Raw genomic sequence first — 22,050 nt, forward strand, 5'->3', positions numbered from 1 at the left:
TGAAAACCACAGCCAGGCATTGAGGATAAAGGAAGGATAATATCCCTTGTTTTGTCTTTTTGATAAACCTATGTTTGGGGTCTTTTTGGCTAACGGGGACAGTGAGATTGTAGTGCAAGTGCTATGCTACAGAGAACATCTTTGCTACTGTAGGTGGGTTTTGGAAAGTGGAAAAAAAAAAAAGCTATGGAGTAAGAGAAATTTTCTAAGTTTGTAGACAGTTGTATAATCTGAGATGTTCTGTTCTCTTTGTATGCTATGTATGTGAGGGTCATGAGAATTTGAAATGGGCAGTAATATAGTAAAATACTTTTTTTTTTTTTCTTACTGATAATATACCAACCTAAGAAGTGAATGAGACTATATGGTAGCTCTTTCTTGCATTCATAATTTTAATATGCTGAAGTGCCTACATTTTTGTGTATCTGGCTACAACCTTTTAAAGTACATGCTTACAAATCCCTGAGAAGAAAGACATAAAATAAATGACAGCTTTGAATTATAGTTGCGATGAACATTGTCATAATAAATTCTTTCCTCATCCAAAAGAGCAATGAGGGATTCCTTCTGTACCACACCATGTTTTCACAAGTCAAATACAGCCACTTGTTCAATTAATAGCTTCCTTTTGGGCTGAAAGTCTGCACACCTATCATGTAAACTCGGCTGAATGTGATTCAAAACCATTTGGTTAAGAAAACCATGCTTCTAGGTAATTTAGGGTGAGATTTTGGGGGTTGTGCAAGGGCTTTTGCTACCTACATCAGAGGCACGGCTGTACCTAAATCCTCTGAGCAGTGTGTCAAGCCATAATCTTTTAGAGGTGTTGCTCTACAGCTTGTTTCTACAGCTGTAACTGCAAGAGGAAGGGATGCTGAAATACTAGTCAATGCTTCCATATAAAGATTAGCCATTTTCAACACCATGGTCCTTATCGAGTTGTAATGTATATTAGTCATCAGTTCCCTACTTAAACTTAATTTGCAGTTGCTACAATAGGGATGACAACTAAAACACCTATTTCTGGAATACTCAGCTGCTGTGTACAGCTCTGCACTGAACGAGACTTCCAGTGAAAAACGAATCCATTTAGACACGATGGCTACACATTTTGCCATATCTTTATTGCACTTTTACCACGTTGCAAACAATTCCACAAAAATGCTGCAAAAGTAAGCCTAGAGCTGCTGAAAGCAGCTTTTTACCCATATATGTATATATTTACACAAAACTATCAAAAGCGAAGTTGAAAAGTAGCAGCTCAGCTATGATAGTCTAGAAAGATAAGAGCTGCCACCTCCTTATGGACAAATAGTACAACTTGTCATTTTACATCACTTTGTAAAACCAACATTCAAGTATTCCTGTCAATGCACAATTAGTGAAATTCCCTTCTGGTAACCACTGTATTTATTATTATTATTATAATTATTATTTTTGCCTTTAAAAGTTCATAATGCCTTAACCCTTTAAATGCTGAGTAGCCAGGGGAAAAAAAGCATTCAATTTAAATAAGATACAGTGGATTAGAGCACTTAAAGGGTTAACACAATACTAAGTGGACTGTCACCACAAATAAAGTGTGAGTCACAAAACTATGTCGCCCCTCTTAGTTAAATTTGGTAGGTAGGTCTGGGGTTTCATAGATATACCATATATAAATACAAAATATTAAGTAAAGGCCTCCTTTCTATACAAAAAGGACAGGAGGTGTTTTGCTATCAGACTGTTGTCTGTCAATGATCTGAGTATTTTCTGAATCTTTTCATAATCTCTCTTTAGGAACTAATGAAAAGCATCACATTAGGCTTATTTTTCTTAATTCTTAATGAACTAATCCTTTGCAGAGTCTACACTTTACCTACTTTGGGAACAATTATATCTCATTTCTGAATTCACTGAATTCACAAAGTGGCATACACAGTCTTTTGCAAGACTTTTTTTTTTTTTTTTTTTTTTTTCTTTTTCCTCTTTGAATCTTCTTTACTTGGCTGGTAAAAACGTAGTCTTGCGATTTCACTACCTCTCAGTCGTAACAGTGTTAACATCAGTGTTAAAGTCATTTTCAACCACATTGTCATAACCATCCTTTTCTATACAGTCACTAACAGCCTTGAGGACAATCCGCAGCCGCCTGTCCATCGCCTCCAAGTGAGGCTGGTAAAGAATGGGAGCTATTTTATCTTTTAGTAAAGATTCCTTCATCAAGAGACTTAGTTTGTATTCCTCCTTGGCTAACAGCTGTAATCGCAGATAGGTAGACTTCCTTATTCTAAAAGAAAAAGGAGAAAAAAAAATGCAAATCAGTGTTTTCATCACTATTGATCCTGAGAGGGCTAAAAGGCTTATTATAGTCAGCATAGCAATAATAGTGTCAAAACCTGATGTGATGTGAAACGATGAGAACCAGGCAGTGCCACAGTCCTAACGAGCCGCTGGCATGGTCCCCTGGCCAGCGATCTATGGGAGCCCTTAGACATGGAGAGGTTTTGGAGCACAGCTCTGCAGTCAAGTGCAGACAGCCTTCGTGCTCCTCAGCTGGGTAAGGCACCAGCTGGATCTGGTGCAGCATTCCTAGGGCCACGTCCATCTTGGCAATGACAAGCGTGACGCACGTGGCACCGAGTTGGGCATGGGCAATGGCAGTGGGGGCTCCTGGCAGCTCACCCTGCAGGGACACCCAGCACCGCCACAGACACACAGCTCACCCTGCGTCCCAGCCATGCGAAGCTGAAACTCTAAATGTCACCTGCCCTCTCTGACAATCCTGGCCACGGGCGCCAAGGAAAGCCGTTGAGAAGCTCTTTAACAAGCTGGGCTATGTTTTGCCACTTGAGTTCCATGGGACATGTATTTTGTCTTAATAAAGCCTCCCACAACAGCTCGCAGCCACGTGCCTGCAAGGTCCTGATCTCAACAAAGCACTTAACGCGTTCGTGCCAACGCGCAGGGCTAGCTCGGGACAGGCTCCCTCGGCGGGATCGTAACATCTCCTCCCCTCTGCGGTATGCAATAAAAGATTCACTTGAACATTTCAGTCCTGTTAGTGGAAACAACTGTATAAAATGGGAAACAACTCCAGAAGTGAAACATACCTGCAGCACTGGTTTAAAGGCACCAATATGGAAAGTTCATCATGGGAATATTTTCCAAACCTATTTAAAGATAGAGCAACAACATCACAAAGGCTGTTTTAAGGACTAACTTTTTTCTTTTTTTTCCCTAGAAAGATTATTAAAGGTATTTACCCTCTTCCATTATCTAAGTGGATAATAAATGTTTCATTTCCGAACTTCTCAAAGGTCTCGTAGTGATGTCGATCCATGTTACCTACAGGATAAGGAAGAAAAAAAGACTGTTCTCGCTCTGGCTGCTGCTGAGCCTGCAGGTCAGGGCAGTACAAAATCCATGGTTCAGTGAGAAGCCCAGTGCTCCCCAAACACGACAGCTGTGTAGGGCAGAGAAACCAGTGGGCCTACTGAACTCATTTGCTTCTACTGCTGGAAACCCCAGCGTGCCATACTGGAAAATGGACTGTTATGCCTCAGGGCAGTTTTCAAGCTCTGTGTAACTTTTATACTTAAGCTCTAGCAGACTCAGCAGGAGACAAAGCCAACCTTCCCACCCTCCAGCAACCCCTCCTGGGGTACACCAAGGAAATACCTCTCAAGTATGATGACATCTCAGCTGTTTGGGGAGCCTTGTCACCTGTGAGGTAGCTATGTCTTAAGCCAGCAGAGCTCCATCAATGAAAATGAGCCTGGCTGCTCTACCCTGGGTCGCTACCGTACGTAAAGCAGCCATGGGCACATGTGCCAGGTGTGAGGCTTAGTTAAGGGAGGGGGAAATGCATTCGTCAAGCAGGGAAGTTAATCCATCTGACTTTGCTAATATTGTATTAAACTTTGTGAACCATGACCAAACATCTTGGTTTTCCTCTAATAAGAACTTTGTCTAAATTTCTAGATGCCTGGAAACAAAAACAATATTATGGCTCTAACATATAGAGCAGGATGCTCCCGCAGTGGTACAGCTGAGCAGATCTCTTTGGGCACCCATGGCAGGCAGAGGCATGTTCTGCTTTTTAAGGTCAAGGTGCAGAGTACCGGTGCCAAGCTATGAATTTTGTCTTCATGGCAGGGGTCTTGAGCCACTTATAGATGCCACATATGGCTCCAGAGCTGTGATTTGGCCTCTCCTGCTGCAGCCCATTGCAGAAATCTCAGCAGTGGCAATGGCAGAGGATATTTCCATGCTGGCTTGTGTCCAAGGACCAAGCATGTATGTCGGCACCTTACAGGTACATTAGCTGCAGCAGAACAGGTTTGACATGAGAATGTCTCAGTGTTAACCACTGAGTACGCTTGGAATAGGTTGCTGTTACCTGCTTGTTAATAACTGTTTTATTCCAATAAGGTTACATGAACAGAAAAAAACCCCTTCCGGATACATATCACAGTTGCCTTTGTGACAAAGCAACGTTTCTTTTTTTTTTTTTCCCCCTCTCTGGCAGTTTATAGAGCAAGCAGCAGTGAATACTACTGCAGGCTGAAAACAATGTGCCAATAATGAACCGTCTTTGCATGTGCATCCAGGAGCCGTATGTTACAATGCTAAAGCACTCACTAAAGCAAACTGTGAAGCCCTTAACTGTTGTGAAGGAGACTAGCCTGACCTGTGTTCATCTTCACTCTGCATTTTTGAACGTCTTTGTTCCTTTAATCTGCACTGATGGGAATATACAACCATGTAAATCTGCATTTTCTCATCATCATCTAGCACTGCACATACAGTAAATGCAACTTCAACCATGCTTTAGCAAACTGCTGAGCTATGCATAGCAGTGTAGAAAGAAATGGTTCTTATTCTAATTAAGTGTTGCATTTAATTTTTGAAAAAGATGAAACATACCCATTAGGAAATCAAAAACTGTCATATCCATTACATCCAGAATTCTGGTCCCACTGTCATATGGGGGTGTTTGTTTAACCTCTTCACAATAATCTGGATCAACTTCCCATCTGGAAAAGCCAACATTTTGATATTTTATGTGACATACAAAACTTACTAAGTATTGCAAAAAAAAAAAAAAAGTGATTTTGCAAATATCTCTAGTTGCATCACGTTCAACTGAGGGCAGGGTCAGGCAGAGGCAGCAAATTCTTCAGGCTGCTTCCAGTAATGCAGGCAACTGATAAAGATTGTGAATGAGGAAAAAGGAAGAAGACCACAAGACTGAAAACTATCTGGTTAATAACTTCACGATTTAGGAGACCAGCTGCACCATCAGTCATATGATGAAAACATCTGAGACTTGTTCAGGGCTGCTGATAGCAGTGAATCTTTCTCCCTCTGACAGGACTTAAGACAGGTCCTGTTGCAGCCTGTCAAAGCCACTGGAGGTATCTGTCCCACGAGGGAATTACGCCATTGAAGGTCCTTTCAGGTTCAGGACCATAAGCTGGAGCTCCTTGCAAGTGTAAGAACTCTGTCCCTTCCCAGGAGCTGGACCCACTGAAGAAATGCAGGTGTTCTCCTAAGCCTTAATGCTTTAGATCAGTCGAGGGCAGTAATTGCAGTACCGTTTTATTTTCCTATTGCCCTTGGCAGCTGGCAAACCCTTTGCTCACCACTACTCACTCTGCTTTCTTTCGCTTGTGGTAGGAACGTCTCCAAGGGTTTCTCCAGGTTTTCCTTTTCGCTAAAGACAAATCTGGTAGGAAAGCAGCCAGAGAACCTTCAATCTGATCTGGTTTTCCACACAGGGCGTGCTCTGTTGAGCAGTAGTAGGAGCATTCCCCATAGAAGCAGATGTTGTTGGCTGGCAAATAAAGGAAAAGAGTTTTAAAACCTACCCTTCAATTAGCGTTCAAGAATTCATAAAAGCACTGATGCATGTATGAGTGGAAATAAATCTCAGACCCAAAACCCCGTTACCACACAGTTTTCTTCTACTGAAACCACCAGAAAGACATTCATTTCAGTGACTGGGATCACGCCCTATGCTGAGCTCTCTGTGAATACTTCCAGTCTATTTATATTAAAAAAATAAAATAAAATAAATATATTTTAATCCTTTCCCTTCTCCTTTCATTTTCGCAGACTGATACATCCTTTGGGATATATTTGTTACCCCAGGCTGGAACCTGAAATCCCAGAGCTGAACAAGTGGCACATGTTCAAAATTAAGTCACCTTTCAAAATCTTGGCTCGTTTAAGAACAGACGTCACTGTCTCATTCATTTACTTGCTGGTAGGAGAAGAACTGGCAGTTTTACTAAGGAGAATTATTTACCATGAAGACTCATGTGGGGGTGTGTATGGAAGGTGGAGATAGCACAGATGTAACTGTGCCAGCACACATCCCAAACGCAAATGTCTTCCTCCGCACATCATGTTACTCCAACAACCACAGAAAAAGAACCTGCAGCAGCTTTTGGAGCATGTGTTATCTTAAAACGTCCCCGAAGCTGCCACCACATATTTCTGTACAACAGGAACACCCACCTGTTTACAAAAACTCCCTTCCCACGTGAACTCACTGGAGGTGGGAGAGAGCTGCTCACCCCCAAACTGCACCAACGTCGGACTATGAACAGAACACTGCTGATCTTGTCGGTGTGCTACAACTCTTCTGACGATGCCTTATGCACATAAAATGACATTAGAGGAAGACTGTGCCCTTTCCTTATGGTAATGCATGAAGCTGAGAAGTCACATTGCTTCCTAATTCCCCACAAGGTCTCTAAATTCAAATATGACTTCTGAGCTACTCTCCCTTTGGCCAAGCTCGGTATAAAGGCAGCAGGAAGAGCTGGTCAATAGAGGGAGGTGGTTTTCTGCTTGCCACAGAAGACCCCGTGGCTCAGAAAGGTAAGCTGGTGGGGTTTCATCGCAGCGATGCCCTGCAGCACACCGTCTCACACATCACCGTGATGTCCCCCTGGTCCAGACATAACCCATGGCCGGCAAAGAGCCTGGCAGAGATGGTACACCACCGGTGGGCAGTGCCAGGGAGACAATGAGCCAAGCAGACAGGCAGCAATACTGACCCCACTGCTATGGAGAGAGGAGGAGGGACAAACAGAGCAAGGAGCTGCAGTTGGGGAAGAATCAGTAGGAGAACATGGAAGAACAATAAGGTCTCGTGATGTTTTCCATTGTATTAATTAGCTGCATTACCTGGGACTGACTGCTAACCACGGAATGACACCAAATAATTGGATGATAAGGCTGATGTGTTACTATTTGACAGTGTCTCAGCTCTTCATTTCCAGGTCTCTGTGCATGGCCATCAGATTTGTCTGTTAAGTTGTAAGTGTTTTACTCTGGAGACAGCCTTTTCGCATCCCTCTGTTGTGACTGATGCCTAAGGACCACTCATCTACCTGTGCTCAGGAACAACTCCAACCCAAACCTGTGTATTTACTTTCACAGGGTTGGCTCATACCAGTTAAATATATCCTGACTGAGTCCAGAAATATTTACCCTGTGGTCAAAAACCTTGTTGACAATTACTAAAAGAGAAGTACTTCAGGGAAAGGAAAATGAAGAACAGAAATTAAAAAAGGAAGCAAGGGAGCACTCAACATGTCTATACTTTGAATTTAGTAATTTAAAGTGTTTTACCATGTAGAATATCCTTTCTTAAAAATTATTCTAAGAATTTTTCCTTACGTGTAAGTCATACTTAGTCCCTTAACATTTTAGTTAAAGGAACAGTAGTTTGGGACTTCCAATGGGCTATGAAGTGCCCGTGTCCCTGGCCAACAGGCCACTCTGCTACTTGCTATAAACCACAGCACAAGTCTCGGTGCTGCCCATCACACAATATGCCTATTTTTCCTTGTAAGCAAGTCACTATCATAACTCCTATCTCTGAGGGTGAAGTTTTGAAAACCTTTTTACAAAATGTATGGGAAAAGAGCGGTCGCAGTTAGGGAAACTTGGGTTGGAACGGACACCAGAGGCCTCTGGGCCAAGCTACAGCTTTGGGCCAGCTTCTCCAGGTTAAAACCCTCCGAAACCCTCAGCTTCTCCTTGTACACCAGATGCACCAGCTCCAGGACCATCTCAGTGGTCTCCAGGACCATCTCCTTCAGACTCACTCTCTTCATTAGTCTAAATTAAGTGTAAAGTCAACATCTAGCCAAGCCCAACCGAACGCAGCCCGGGGCGTGCTGCCCTGCAGTCTCTAACCTCTCATGGGTTTCCTTCTCAAAAATGCTGTGGCATCATGGACTTGGCGTAGCTTTCGCACGTTGACGCAGGTGCCTCAACTTTGCCTTTGATCATCCTGGCAAAACCAGGAGGGCTTCATGCCTCCCTGCGAACCTCGTCCATAATTCAGGATGGAAGTCAACAGTTGTCCAAGCACCTGTGGGCAGCACTGCCAGCTGCAGATGGCCTGCAAATGGCAGGATCATGCTGGGCCCTTAGGAAGGGTGGGATATGCTCAGCCAAGAAAAACCAGGGAAAAACATCTGTGATTTATACCCTTAAAAGAAATTATTGCAGACAAAACATTTCAAGGGGTTCCAGGCCGCCACAAGGGATGATTTGCAAGAAATCACAGACAGATGCTGCTCTCTGCAGGCCAGCACAGAAGAGCCAGGAGATAGAAAGAGATCCCTCATTCCTGGGCACCTGCTGCCTCGGTGGGATGGTGGCTCTCGGCTGCGCTGCAGCAAAGGTTTACGTTTGTACCGATCTGAAGCTGCAGCAGGGCTTGTGCTTCAGTTCAGCTGTGTCAGCATCACCTGCTTGTCTATGGAGGGAGGGATCCCATGCAGATTTATCTTGATTGCCTGAGACAATTTACCTTCCAGGGTTTCTATGACCTGACTTCCACCTGGAAGTGGGAAGCCGATGCTCGGTTATCTGCTGCCGTAACTGTTTTGTAAAGAGCAAAAGGCCCAGCAATGCCCCTCCCGTGCTATCGCAGCCTCTGCTGCTCACTATGTAAATCTGACCTTTCAAAGAAGGAATTATATTAAACACAGCATTTTGCACAGTGGGAAGATAAATGCTGTGTTTAATAGTTTGCTTCTGACTTTAACTTTGGGAACAATGAAACCCTGCTCCGTATTGTCAACGAAAGCAACCGGGACTAATCATTTGACAGTAATCACACATTCGTATCCAGATAAATCTTCAGGAAAGCTTGGGGGCTACGGCAGCAATGGCATTCACTGCTGCAGAGTGACACAGCTAGCACGTGTGCTGCCTGTGCTGTGCTGGTCTGCCCATCCCCACACTGGCTGGGCTCCTTCAGCTATTGATCTTCCCACAGACCCCCACCACCTGCAACGGGAGTCCAGTCCTCCCAGCAAAGGATGTGTCCGGTCATTAAGACAGCAAACTCGCAGTAAAACTACATAAGTACTTCTTGGTGAGATGTTACTTTCGATGGCAAAGCTTTTTTTTTGCCAGCTGTTACTCTCCCTGTTGGCTCAGACCAGTGGTACTTACTCTCCACAGCTCCTGTCTGATTTCTGGGGGTAGTGGAGGTGAAAAGATACTGTATCTCAAGTTACTATTAATGAAATTAAGTGCTTTGATTGATACAGAATGGACATCTTGGAATGTCTACCCAAGTTCTTATATACAAGCGGTGAGATGAAGCAGCCTGAATTATCTAGGGAAACATTAATTTTTAAGGTTTCTTAAAAATGTAGGGAAGAAAAGAGGTACCAAATATAGAAAAGCACAGTTCTCATTTAAGACTTCAAGGTGCAGTAGCAAGCCTCTTTGAAACCTAAGTAGGTGACCCACATTCTGCACAGCAGGCTGAGGGTGAAATTCCAGCTAGAGACACAAGCCCAGTGTTCACCAGCAATCCCATGCTAAGAGCAGGGTTTGGCCTTTCGAAGGCAAAACTAAGAGGGAAGGGGAGATGAGGTCTATTGGATTGCAGTCCTCCTCCCATTAAACTCGCCCAGCCCATACGTTCCTCAGTCATTCCATACAGGTGTTTCTGTACAGACCCCTGTCATAGGTAAAAAACCACCAGGAATTTATGCTCCTGCAGAGTGGGTAGAAATGGCAACAGCAGCAGCACTGGCAAACCAGAAAGGAAGGGATGCTTATACATGCTGAAATGTTAAAATGCTAAGAATTTGCTACATGCAAACTCCTTTGTTAAAAAACCAAAATTGTTTCCCCAAAGCACTAGAGAGGCAAAAGAATCTCAAGCAGTGCCACAAATGTCTGACTTTCATTATCTGAGGAGGAACGGATACAATACATAATGAAATCCACGCACAAATAATTGTCTGGTGACCGAAACTCCAGCTAATTATAACAATTAAGAACCGGAGTGTCTGTGTACTCATCTGCACACTTCCTGTGTGTCATCCTGATAGCCGGACAATGATTTTTCTCAGGAAGAAAAGGAACAAGTGGAGATACCTTGAAGCAAATTGTTTGGCAGAGCAATTCTTTTATTGAGATTTGCACGAGCATTAACAGAGGACATTTAGCAAGCCTGTACAATTGGAGTACTGGAAAGAATTCTGAATATTTACTAAAGCAATGCATGAAAAGATCTTTCTTTCACCTGCTCAAAATAGTAAGTAATTCAGAATTTCTATTGTTTGCTGAGAGGGAGAAAAAAAATCCATAATCCCTTGGAATTGGTTAATATGAACAAAACCATAGTGCTTACTAGCTGTGTAACATTGATTTCTTTAAGCTGCTGCCTCAATTACTTCCAAAATGAAGGCTGACATCATTAATATGCCTCTTTTTTCCTAGCAAATTACCATTCATTTGTAAGACTAGCAGGCTACTGCAGTCTGCCCTACTGCAAAGGATGTAAAATTAATTTAAATAATTACTGACCTAATTCCATTTCTCATGTTTAGTCCAAACTGCCTGGAAGTGCACTTTTCCGCAATCTGCTTTCTCTCTGAATGCAGCCTAATGCATCGACTGACCTGTCTGCTCGCAGCCATTTCCACTTTCTGATGGAAGAAGGGATGCTGCTCCGCAGCGCGCTCCAAAACTACAACTGCCTGCAGCTTCCTGGCCCTGATTTCCATGCCTGATGGGACAAGTGAGATGGCCCAGGCGTGGAAATGCAGTGAGGTTTCTTCCAACACATCTCTGCACTGGTCCAGGGAATAACACAGTATACTGATGAGCATCATCAATATTTACCCTCTGAGTGTTTCCACTGCAAACAGTGGTCTCCTAGCCAGAGGGGAAGACCTTTCCATAAAATCAATTACATTTAGCACTCATTTCAAGAGATGTATGTGGGTGCATGGAGAGGGATACATTGCCAGCAGACAGCACATGTCCCCATGACCATTAATTATCTCTGAGCACCCGTGGGGATGGAGATGCAGAGACACAGCCACCTGAAATGCTGTCCCAGAGGGGCCTCAATAGCTCAGGGTGGCTGCACAGGCTGCTTCTTGCAAGTATCTATGTGTAATGCCCCAATTTCTTGGGTTTGTGACCAGTTCTCCCTCAAAACCAACCAACTTTGCCACACCTCATCTGCCAGAGTGGCCAAGTCAGCCTCTTCCAGCCTTCCCCAGGCTTCCCATTCCCTCTCCATCCTCACCTCCCCAGGCCACGGGGTTCATCTCAGCACCCTTCTCTTTTCCCTTCTCTGCCCTCAATCTGCTGTTTGAGCTGCCTGCTAGGTTTCTGAATTTGTTTCTAAATGCTTAATTTAGGACATTTATTACTTTTTCATTAAGCATTAATTAATGCTTGCCTTTTAAGGTCAGTATGAAATACAAGACGGAGGTTGGGAATATGTTAATGAGAATCTGACTAATTAAACTGGGGACTTGTAGGGAAGAACTCTGACGAGTAACCAACATGATTTAAGCAAAGTATATTGATTTATGAAATGTAAAATTGAAAGAAAAAATAATTGCTTAAGCGTTTTATTCTCCAGAAAAGCCTGATTCATAGTTAATCAAATATTTTAATTGAATTTATCAGTGGCCTCTAATAAATTTGAATAAAGGATTATGTTTGGATCATCCCTTGGATGTCTAGAATTTCATAATGACAAGATAAAGATCTTCATCCAAACCGGCAGCTTTAACTCTGCATTGCTGTGCTGTGGCTGCTGTAAGCTGCTCGGTACTTGAGTACAGTTTGGTAATTCTCAGAAATCACTCAAGTTCACCCCTAAGCCTTGATACATAAACTGGGAAGCTAAAAAGCAAGCAAACCTACTAATCCGTGTCTTACTTGCTAAAACGGGAATAGAATGGTTTATATTTCAAATGAGCCAAAGAACCTTGTGCACATAAACAGTCACAAGATTTTTTTGCTGTCTTTTGTGATTGTTTGCCCACATAAACTCAAGCAAAAAAAAAAAAAAGAAAAGTAGACCAAGAAAGACAGACAAGGAAGGGGGAGAGAAAGTGACTGAGGCACAAGTGCCTAGCTGGAGCATACAGAAGTGTCTGCACATCAGGTTTGGTGAACACTGTGGCCATGTACTGTCACCATGCACTGTCACCACTGTCACCGTGATTGTACATGTAGAATTGGAGCACTCATAACACAGGGTAGGATGAAACCTTTTGTAATTATGTAATGTATTTTACAAGTGAAGTTACTGGAATAAATAAGTGTCTGCTCAACTGTGTCCTGCAGAGCTGAACATAAATATGAAGCTCAAAGTAACAGCTGTAACAATGACTTCATTGGTGATCATGAAAGTGTGATAAACATTTTAAGACAGAAAGCTTGGCAATGACAGGGTTCTGTTTTTTAGCTAACAGCAACAAATTACAGTTCCAGCAGGAGAAACTGTAATTAAGTCTTTGGATCTTGGCTTTGGGGATCTGGGATACACAGCTTCTGGCCAATCACACACTGAGCAAGAGAGAGATCTCTGCAGATTTCTGCTCCAGATTGCCTGTTACACAAGTCACAGCCTGAGTTGAGCAAAGCGCATTTGCATGCAGCTGAAATAATACAAGTTAAGCTCACTGGAACGTAGCTACATGTTTTGGATTGAACGTTTCCCTATATATTATTTCTCTAAGAACGTGGTTATGCAGGTATTTTTGTGCCTTAAATCAGAGCCTTAATTTCTCCATCTCAGCATCCCAGATACTAAACATAGATGATACCACTTTCTTCCACCCTTTGCCCATCTTTACCTATCCCAGCTATACATTCTGGTGAGCAGGGCATGGCTTTACCCTGTGTTTGCAAAATTCCCACCCTGTGGAACTCAATCTTTGGCTGAGGCCACCAGATGTGAAAGAGTGAAGAGTAATAGAGAGTGAGTGGTATCTGTTCCTAGGGTCAGCCCTCAAAGCAAGAACAAGGACTGGGAACAATTCAGGTCACTTCTACTCTGGCCTCTGCCCAGCGGAGAATTTGAGCTGGAAGCAGGATACGTTACATCTATTTGCTTGATTTTTTTCAAACTCCTGTTGTAATAAAAACTGAAGTACATGACTCTGAGAAAATTAGGTTTTGGTCCTCCAGTCAAAACCGAGAAATAAATGGAGAGACCAACAGAAGTGACGGATCCCATTGCAGTAGAAAAAAAAAGTCTAAATAACTAATGGGCTAAGTAATAAGGTTTTGGGTAAACTGAGAGCAACAGAAGAAATTGCTTTCGAAATTGCTCTACATAAAGCATTTGTTGAATACATTGCTTTTGTTAACATAAAAGCCTGTCTCTGCAGATAATTTGTCAAGGGGAAAAGGCACTCAATTCAAAACAATAAAGTCTTCTTTGTAGGTTGTGTCTCCACATTTATTTTTATTCAAAGGTCTAGAAGACAGTTCTATTAGAAATATCTGAGCAATTAAGCAATCTACACATTGTTCCCTTAAGTAAGTGTTTGGCGGGACAGAAAGAGTATAGTGTTATTTCCAAGACTACCTGGTGAGATGAAAAACGTTCTCCACAGCTTTTTGTCACGAGTAACATCTCGTATTTCTCTTGTCATGTTAACCAGTCTACCTGCAACCGGTGGCACTCGACGGAAATCCAGGATCCTGGAAGAGAATGACAACAGATAGTTTATGTAAAGGATTAAAATATAATGATAGTGATAGGTTTTAGGAAGGTTCATCCTGCTCTGAAGGCACATCTATCTGTGGTCTTTAAGGAGTAAAAAGACCAGAAACTTTTAACTGGATAGTCCTTCATGTCCATCACAAAGTATGTCCCGAATATGATCAGCTCTGTCTTGCCTACATCGTATGAAGCAGATATAAAATACAGAAGAGTATGGGGATAAATTGTTCCAAGAAAAAATTAAGATATGTAGAATTCAAGAAATAAGAAACAGTAGAAACCACTTTTTTACTTTGTGCTACTTCAGGATTGTTAAAACATGCATGTAGCTCACAAGTTTTTTAAGAAGTGACTTGAGGAATGGGATTTCAGCCTCTTTCTTCCATAAACACCATCTAATAGTAATTTTTTTTCTGACAGCCTAAGTACTTGTTTGATTTATTTGCTTCTGCTCCTCTCTGCTTTGATACCCTTATACCAACCTAAGCAATCTCCCTGAGACTAAAAATTTTCCCATGGGCAACAGCTGGGTGAAGAGCCTGTCTCTACCTAGAACTCCCCCACTTTACTAGATCATTAAAAATTCCATACAAAGTATGGCTATTAGATGCAGTAAAAGAGCAAAGTCCCCATACAAAGCCTCCCCATAGGTGGGATTTTTATGTCCACTGTCTGCTGGTAAGATTGACTACACTGGGTAGTAATTGCTTTTTCTGCTTAGTGTGTGATATGTAACATACCTCCCTGTAGGAACTCCATTCATTTTTTTTCCTACAGCATCATCTGCTTAAAACGGCAATATAAAATATAAAGCAGAAGGGACCAACACCTAGGTCAACAACAATAAAATATAGGAGATCCTTGAAGGATCTGAGCAAGATGGCTCTTCACGGCAAATCCACCCTGTACCATTCGCTGATCGGTTCCCTTCTCCTAACCATCGGACCAGGAGGCAGCAATACTACATGTATCCCCAGAAAATGTGTGGTCCCAAAGCTTCAGGCTTTTGGAAGGATGTTTCCTGGCACTTTGGGGTGCAAAAGATGCTTCAGTTCTAACAGCCTGTGAAATGTCATGGTTTCTAACCATACTGTTAATAATTTGTCACTGATTATTAATTCCCACTCCTCATCTGGGCAGGCTGAGAGGGCTGCAGTCCCTTGCCAGTCTCAGGTATCCACAGTACCCTGCACTTACTCTGCCCGGGGGGACGTTTTCAGCTAACCGGCGCACAGCAGGACCACCACTGCCTTCTCCCTCCCACCAACTTGGGGCCTAAATACGCTCCTGATGTGGGAGCGCCCCAGATTTTTGCTGAGAAACCAGAACTCCCTGCCCATCTCCACTGTTCCCCTCTGCATCCTCGCACTGCTGCCCACGTGCCCTGGAGCTTGCTGGGGTGAGCCAGGCTCCTGTCACACTTACACAACATATTCCCCAGGAGATGGGTCCTCTCCACCTGCACTTCAAGATCACAGGGGAAATTCATTTCTCAGCATCTCTTCAATATAATGCCTCTTTCTTTTTGAGAATTACTTATTGCCAAGTTTCTTGTTCCCAGAGCAGGTTGTATTTCCTAATTATTAATCTACCCTTTCATCACCTGCCATTTCATTTATTCATGGGGTTTGCCCACCTTTGTTCTGTTTCCCTCTTTTAAAAAAGTAATTCAGTTACGGAGCTGGCCAAGTGAAGAAACCTATCACAATATTTCCACTTTTTTAATGTAAATCCATTTTACTTGCCTGTCCAAATGAAATGCTGCTATTTCTGCATTATGTCTTTCATAGTCTGAGAAATAAAAAAAATCAGGTGGGGTTTCTTGTTCTCTGGTTTGCCTGCAAAGAAAAACAAGGAGAATGTTTTAATGAAGGGTTAACATTTCTAAGGAGCAGTACTCAGCCATCAGCACCTTATTCAGGAGTTCAGTATTGTTTGCTTAATGGAAGGCCTTTAGACACTTTACATGTGCATTATTTGCCATGTAGCCTTCATTTTCTCTTCTTTTTTAAACTACTGTAACAAAAAATAGGAATTCAAGACTTGTGCATGCAGGCTGCTGTCAGAAAGCTATTCCACTCAAGACTCTTGTTCTATTTAACAAGATCTGTTTTATCACTCTCAAACATTTCATTAGTGATAGCAGTGAAGACAATGTCATTTCATTAAATTATCATTAACTATAATTATGAAATTTCCAAAAGTAATAACATTTTTCTTTCATCTTTGGCAGCCATGCAGCTCCTATCTAAAATATGACTCTCCCTTTGTATTACTTAGAGCCAAAAGTGACATGTTTTTCTCACTTCAGAAGAAATGGGATCATTGCAGTTTGACGGCCACGACACATGTCACGTTTCAAAGAACATTAACAAGACCGTGCTCCTGAGAGGATGCAGAATTTGTTTTCTCTTCGGTTTAAGAACCAATAAAAAATGTCATTCTGATGGAAATAGAAAGGCTAAAGCTTCAACACTGAACTCCACGGAAAATACAAAGCTCAATATAACACAGGAGCAAATCTCTGTCTGGCTTTAGGCCATTTCCAGTCCCGATGGCTTTTGAGTGGAGCACAACTCAAGCAGTTGAACAGTGCGATGTCTGGGCCCCACCTCAACCTGCATCATGTCCTATTTTGAAGTCTTAAATGAGAGATAAGCACTACAAAGCTGTTGTTCTTCAGAGCATCTGCAAGGGAGGACACTTCCCCAGAAGAGGAAAACAAAGCTTTTCCTCATTCCCTGCTGTCACAGGTGGCCAGCTGACAGCTCGTGCGTCACCCATGCTACACACTGGCAATTAAAGTACAGCTTCTGCACCAGCACCTTGTCACATGAAAGGCTTTGGGTGGTGCTGGTGCAGAGCTCAAACCTCCAGAGAATTTGCGGTAAGTCCTAATTAGCGGGCTTGCTGGGAGCCTGAAGCTGTGTCCACCCACCACCATGACTACTGGGACCGGTATCTGCCCACAAGCCCTCCTGTATCTCCATTGCTGGAGAAACCAGCTGAGTCTCATGGGTTTGGGCTATACGAAGACTTTGCTATGCAACCAGCAGGGTTTGAAAAGCTGATATCCTTTCTCCAACATTCTTGTTTATACGAATATGTTCGTAAGGTACTCGATCTTGCCCTACATGACGAACAATTGCCATCATAGAGACAGCATCACGATATTTGACTTGTGTCCAATATAACTCAAGGTCAGAGGGGCCTCCAACACCCCAGTGATGCTCTGGCCAAAACAGCACTGACCACTGTCACAGTGGTGGTCACAAAGGCGGCCAACACTTTGCAGGAGTCCTGCTAGGGTGCTGCTGTGGTTGCAAAGGGTTCACATGGAGACAAGCTAAAAGTGAGCCTGGCATAAAATAAAATTAATAGTTTGTTTTGTCTCCATAATCAATGCGCAAAAGGGGAGGGAGCATGCCCACAAAGAGGAACACAGGACAGCCAGAACCTATGGCATGTCACCCAATACACCATGCTATCCAGGCAAGGATCAGGAGAGCTGCAACCCTGCTGTGCACGTTCCCCTCAAAAATGAGGAAATGAGCCCTGAATATAAATTAAAAGATTAACATATTTCTGTTGGGCAGAAAATTACACATTTGTATATAACTTTCCCTCCCCTCCAGACTTTAAAATAGTCAATTTCTTCAACAAATCAAAGAGAGGAAGATTCATCCCAAGCTTTTGCAAACTTTACACATATCAGCACAGCTGATAAGTTGCAAAAAATGTTACTAATTAGCTAATCAATGCCATCTGCTTTTTATCTCCCAAAGACTTTAAACAAATCACGGCTGTTCCTTTACAAGAAAATCTTGCTCCAGAAAATCAGAGTTAAACAAGAGCTAGATCACAATCTTGCAAGCACAGCACTACCCCTGGCCCTGCTCCCTTGCACTGCCTGCCTGACATGCCGGGCAGTCAGTCCGTCACCGCCGGGACAGTCTGGTCTCTCTAATTTCACTTGTCTAGTTGCTCCCTGCCACCCCCGGCAACGGCTGGGGATATTATTCATTTGGGAGTAAGTACAGCTGTCCTGCAGGCTTAAGCTTGTTTCGTACATATTTCTCTCCTGTCATAATGTATTATTAAGTGGTAGCACACCCTCCTAGAAAATCATGAACTTGATTGTCCTAAAACCTTCAGACACCATATCTACAGTGCAATCCAGACAATGGAAATACCGATATTTCTTGAACCTGACTATACGTCATGAAACAAACTCCCAAGTTCCTTTGGTGCTTCAGGTGCTTCGTACTTATCCACAGACAACCACTCTCCAGCCACAGTCCCCATGTCAAACAAGCGTTTGGTGCCCACTTTTCTGTCTCTTGGAGATATTGGGTTCTTTTGAATGTAGACTGGAAGGAGTATTCATCAAACTCCCAAGCTGCTTTACAGTTCTTATGTTCCTTTGCAAAGTTCTGCAGAACCAAGGTGTAGCAGATTCAAATGTGAAACCCTCTCCCAACATGACCTTGAAAAATCCTTCCTGCTGACTTATTCCGATATCCCATAGATAGAACAGGAATCTGGTTCCTCAGACCTGACTTCAGTTGGCAAGATTTTATTCAAACATACATTTACTGTTAATTTGATGTCTGCAGCAGCACCTGAAGAGATTTGCTGGCAATTTCTCTGACACAGTAAGCTGCTGTACCACCAGCAAATGCTAATATGTGTGATGATCATAGCCTAAGGTACGCAACAATTTAAAAAGCCACATGAGCCGAACACAGGTTTGAATCAACGGAATCAATGGGCTGTTATGAGAATGGCTTTAACATTGTTAAAAGGACTCCTGCATCATAATCTATATTTTCTACTTTACTCAAACGTGTTTATACACATTTTATTTTATCCATGTTAAAAAAGTTGCTATTTTTTCAGTGCGCACAATCTAATCAATGCACTTCTGGGTTTGGTGCTAATTCCTCTGATGATCTATTCTGATGTACATGTATAAAGAGGCGGAAGGCGAAACTCTGCTCTCAGCAACGTGGATGCACAGTCAGCAGTTACTCCAGCTTCAGATCGTGGTAACTGGCCCTCCACCTCCAAGTGATGGGCTGGGAAAGGGGCATGCACTCTGAGTCACCTCCAGGTCAAGTCAAGTATCTTATAAATCAACACTGGAACCTATCCATCCCACAGCATGTTTTAAATCAGAATTGCATTTTAAAGGGGAAAAAAACCCCCAACCCACAAGTTATTTTGGTTTTATTACCTGCTGGCTATTGAAGGTTATTTTCTAATAACACGACACACGCAATGAGATATTTGAGCAAACAGAGCAATATGCTGAAACCCCTGCAGAAGTGTACACTTCCGAGGGGCAATAAATTAAAGCAGTGGTTGGAGCTCCTCAGTGCCAGCAGCACCATCTCACAACGTGCAGGACACAGGTTCTGCACAGGTTGCAGATGATGGAAGAGGACTTCTGGTGGCAGCTCTTATTTTGCAAACAGTTGGAATCTAGTGATCCTCTCTTTGAAGAAGGATTTGGCAGATATTTATAACAGCAGGCTGGGAAGCTCTGGAGGAGAGACAGATGGAGGTCTGTTGATACTGCACACAGTTAAAAATTACACGGTGGCACCAGACCAATTACAGCATGAGAAAAAGCCAAATCAGCATGGTAACACTAGTAGAGGAGAAATAAGAACTAAAGGAAGTCAAAGCCCATGAAAATTTCCCCACCATGGCGTAACTCAGAGAAAACATGGGCTGTAAAGAATGATTTTAAACAGGACAGGGACTTGTTTGTGTTGACACAAGACGAGATGCAACTGTCATCTGATCTTGTGGCTAGAAAGTGAGCCATGCCTACAAATAGAAGCAATAAAGCTACTCTAATAAATGAACAGTCATGAATAAATCTGGTGAGTCAGCTCCATTCTAGCTACGGTTGGGACCTGTTTTGGTGTTCAGTGGTATTTGGATAAACCAACATACTGATTTGTGCGCAGAAATAATTGCAAAGCCTCAAGCTTTTCTTAAATGTTTCTGTAAATATTTTTGGCCAATTACTTGATGCCCCAAACCCAACATTTGTAATCTCTTGGGTTTTTTTTCCTGTCGTTCATGAACATCACCACCACAGTGAGACTGCAGGCTCTGCAGACTCTCTGGCATTTCAGAAAACACCGTTAGAGAAACTAAAACTTTAACATAGAAATGTGTATTTAGTTTCCAGGATCACTCACATTCACCTGCCTCAATTACCAGGATTAATACCCACCAGGGCTGTGTATTACTCGAAAGAATCCTGCCTCGGTGCCAGACTTCCTCTGCTCTGGAGGGGTCCTATTATCTGTACCGCAGCCAAAAAGCTAGAAAATGGGGCAAACAGCCCAATCTGAGTCAAGTGTTATCCTGACAGACACATGCTGTCTTCCTATGCTGCAGTCCAGAGACATTTCAGAGACACCTTTTGTGTCAAACCCACGTACCTTAACTAATGAAAGGACGTGGCACTGATTTGAAAAGAGCTCCTTTTAAATAGGTTGCACTGCTGTTCTGACACATAATCAGGAGAATCAGCCACAGGGATCAGGGATGATTACAGATCACAACGAGCTTTGCCGCAGCAGGGAGCGGGTTTGCTTAGGTTAGACCATTCTGCAGACAAAGACCCTGACCCTCTCCGGCCAGGGAAATTTGGCAGCAGCAAAATCACAAAGACATGTAACAGGCCAACGAGGCATGGTAATTGCATTGGCAGGGACATGACAAACATTGCTAAGAGCATAATTTGGCTATTGGAACAGATAACTGGAGATTATCTGGGTCTACCCAATGCTATAGGTCACCATTCTCCTTTGGAAAGCAGCTTTCCTCTCTTCCTGTGGAGTATTTAAGGTGTTTAATACCTGTCCTGGAGCCCACTTGCAGGCTCAATAGTTAATACACAGTGTTACCAAAATGACAAAATATAGTTGATACAAGACTAAAAGGCTGCCACTTAGTAGTTTGGTGCTGTTTCAATTACTCTGTAGCCTGGGAGGGACTTGGGGACTTCTTGCATTTGGAAGCACCATGGCAGGGCTTTGCAGGCAGCCCCTTGCTCCAGCATGCAACCGAAACACAGATGCTCCATCAGGTCTGGAGAGCCTTTCTTCCAACAGAGCCAGGCATGAAATCTCCCCAACCCTTGCCTGTGATCTTCTTCTTTGTACTAGTGGAAAACTCAGACTGAAAGTCCGGTGCCTGCTTGCAAGATTTCCACCACCACCACCCCTGCAACACTTATGTCAAATTGGATTGTGCAGCAGGGGGATCTAGAGTGCCCTGAGATAATCTAAAGCTTATTATTCTAAGTGAAGGAGGCAGCCCGTGGAAAAAAAATGATGTCTCTGAGGCAGCTGCAGTCCTTCAGAGGGTACTTAGATTTTGCATACCAAGTCATATCATCCGAGAGGGCTTTCTGTGTATTTGGCACCAGTTCGAACAGGTGGAAAAAATGTCACTTAATTTTATAATACATTTTAGTGGTTTAGGAAGTCCTTAGGAAGACAAATGATATTGCTAATGCAGCTACACCTACAGTAGCGAAGATATCTGGTGCTTATTTCTGACTCCTTATGGAGTCTTGGCAGCTGATGGCTTTGGCTTTATTGAAGCATTCTGCTACAAAAAGCACTCCCAGGAATGATACGAGCTGTTTACAAGAGCAGAATACTGTCCAGAAAATGAGCAGCCAATCCAGGAATGCAAAGACATGCAATTTAAGTGGTACAGAAAGGATGTTTGGCCCATTTCATCACTATCATCCAAATAACAATATGGGCCTCTGCAGGATATTCAGGCTTCTCCCGTTTAAGTAGCAGTTCTGCAGCTAGAAAAAATGAGAGAATATTTACTGTGGCAGAAAGACAGAAATTCGCACAGGGGTGTGATAGAAATAGGAATAATTAGCAAACTGCCAAAAGGATAAATACCGAGATCATGCTATTGCATGCCAGCCCCGGAGTGCTTTTCTCCCGAGCAGATGAAGAGAGCTTGACAACAGCACATGCTCAAGGACC

The 22,050-nt window shown here is 42.9% G+C and overlaps 1 protein-coding gene across 1 annotated transcript in view; it reads right to left on the reverse strand.

The window, feature by feature from the left end:
- Positions 1–1,103: 1,103 nt before the first annotated feature.
- FAM20C (FAM20C golgi associated secretory pathway kinase) overlaps positions 1,104–22,050 on the reverse strand; it is a 59,872-nt gene continuing 38,925 nt past the window's right edge. Inside the window, exons 4-10 of the mRNA XM_037383472.1 lie at positions 15,760–15,852; positions 13,877–13,992; positions 5,641–5,821; positions 4,912–5,021; positions 3,249–3,330; positions 3,096–3,155; positions 1,104–2,272 (exon numbers count right to left, since the gene is read on the reverse strand). Coding sequence (XP_037239369.1) covers positions 2,020–2,272; positions 3,096–3,155; positions 3,249–3,330; positions 4,912–5,021; positions 5,641–5,821; positions 13,877–13,992; positions 15,760–15,852 — 895 coding nt within the window. The 3' untranslated portion in view covers positions 1,104–2,019. The remainder of the gene's footprint in view (positions 2,273–3,095; positions 3,156–3,248; positions 3,331–4,911; positions 5,022–5,640; positions 5,822–13,876; positions 13,993–15,759; positions 15,853–22,050) is intronic.

Source organism: Falco rusticolus, chromosome 4, assembly GCF_015220075.1.
Source record: "Falco rusticolus isolate bFalRus1 chromosome 4, bFalRus1.pri, whole genome shotgun sequence".
In the NCBI taxonomy this organism is placed as follows: Eukaryota; Metazoa; Chordata; class Aves; order Falconiformes; family Falconidae; genus Falco; species Falco rusticolus.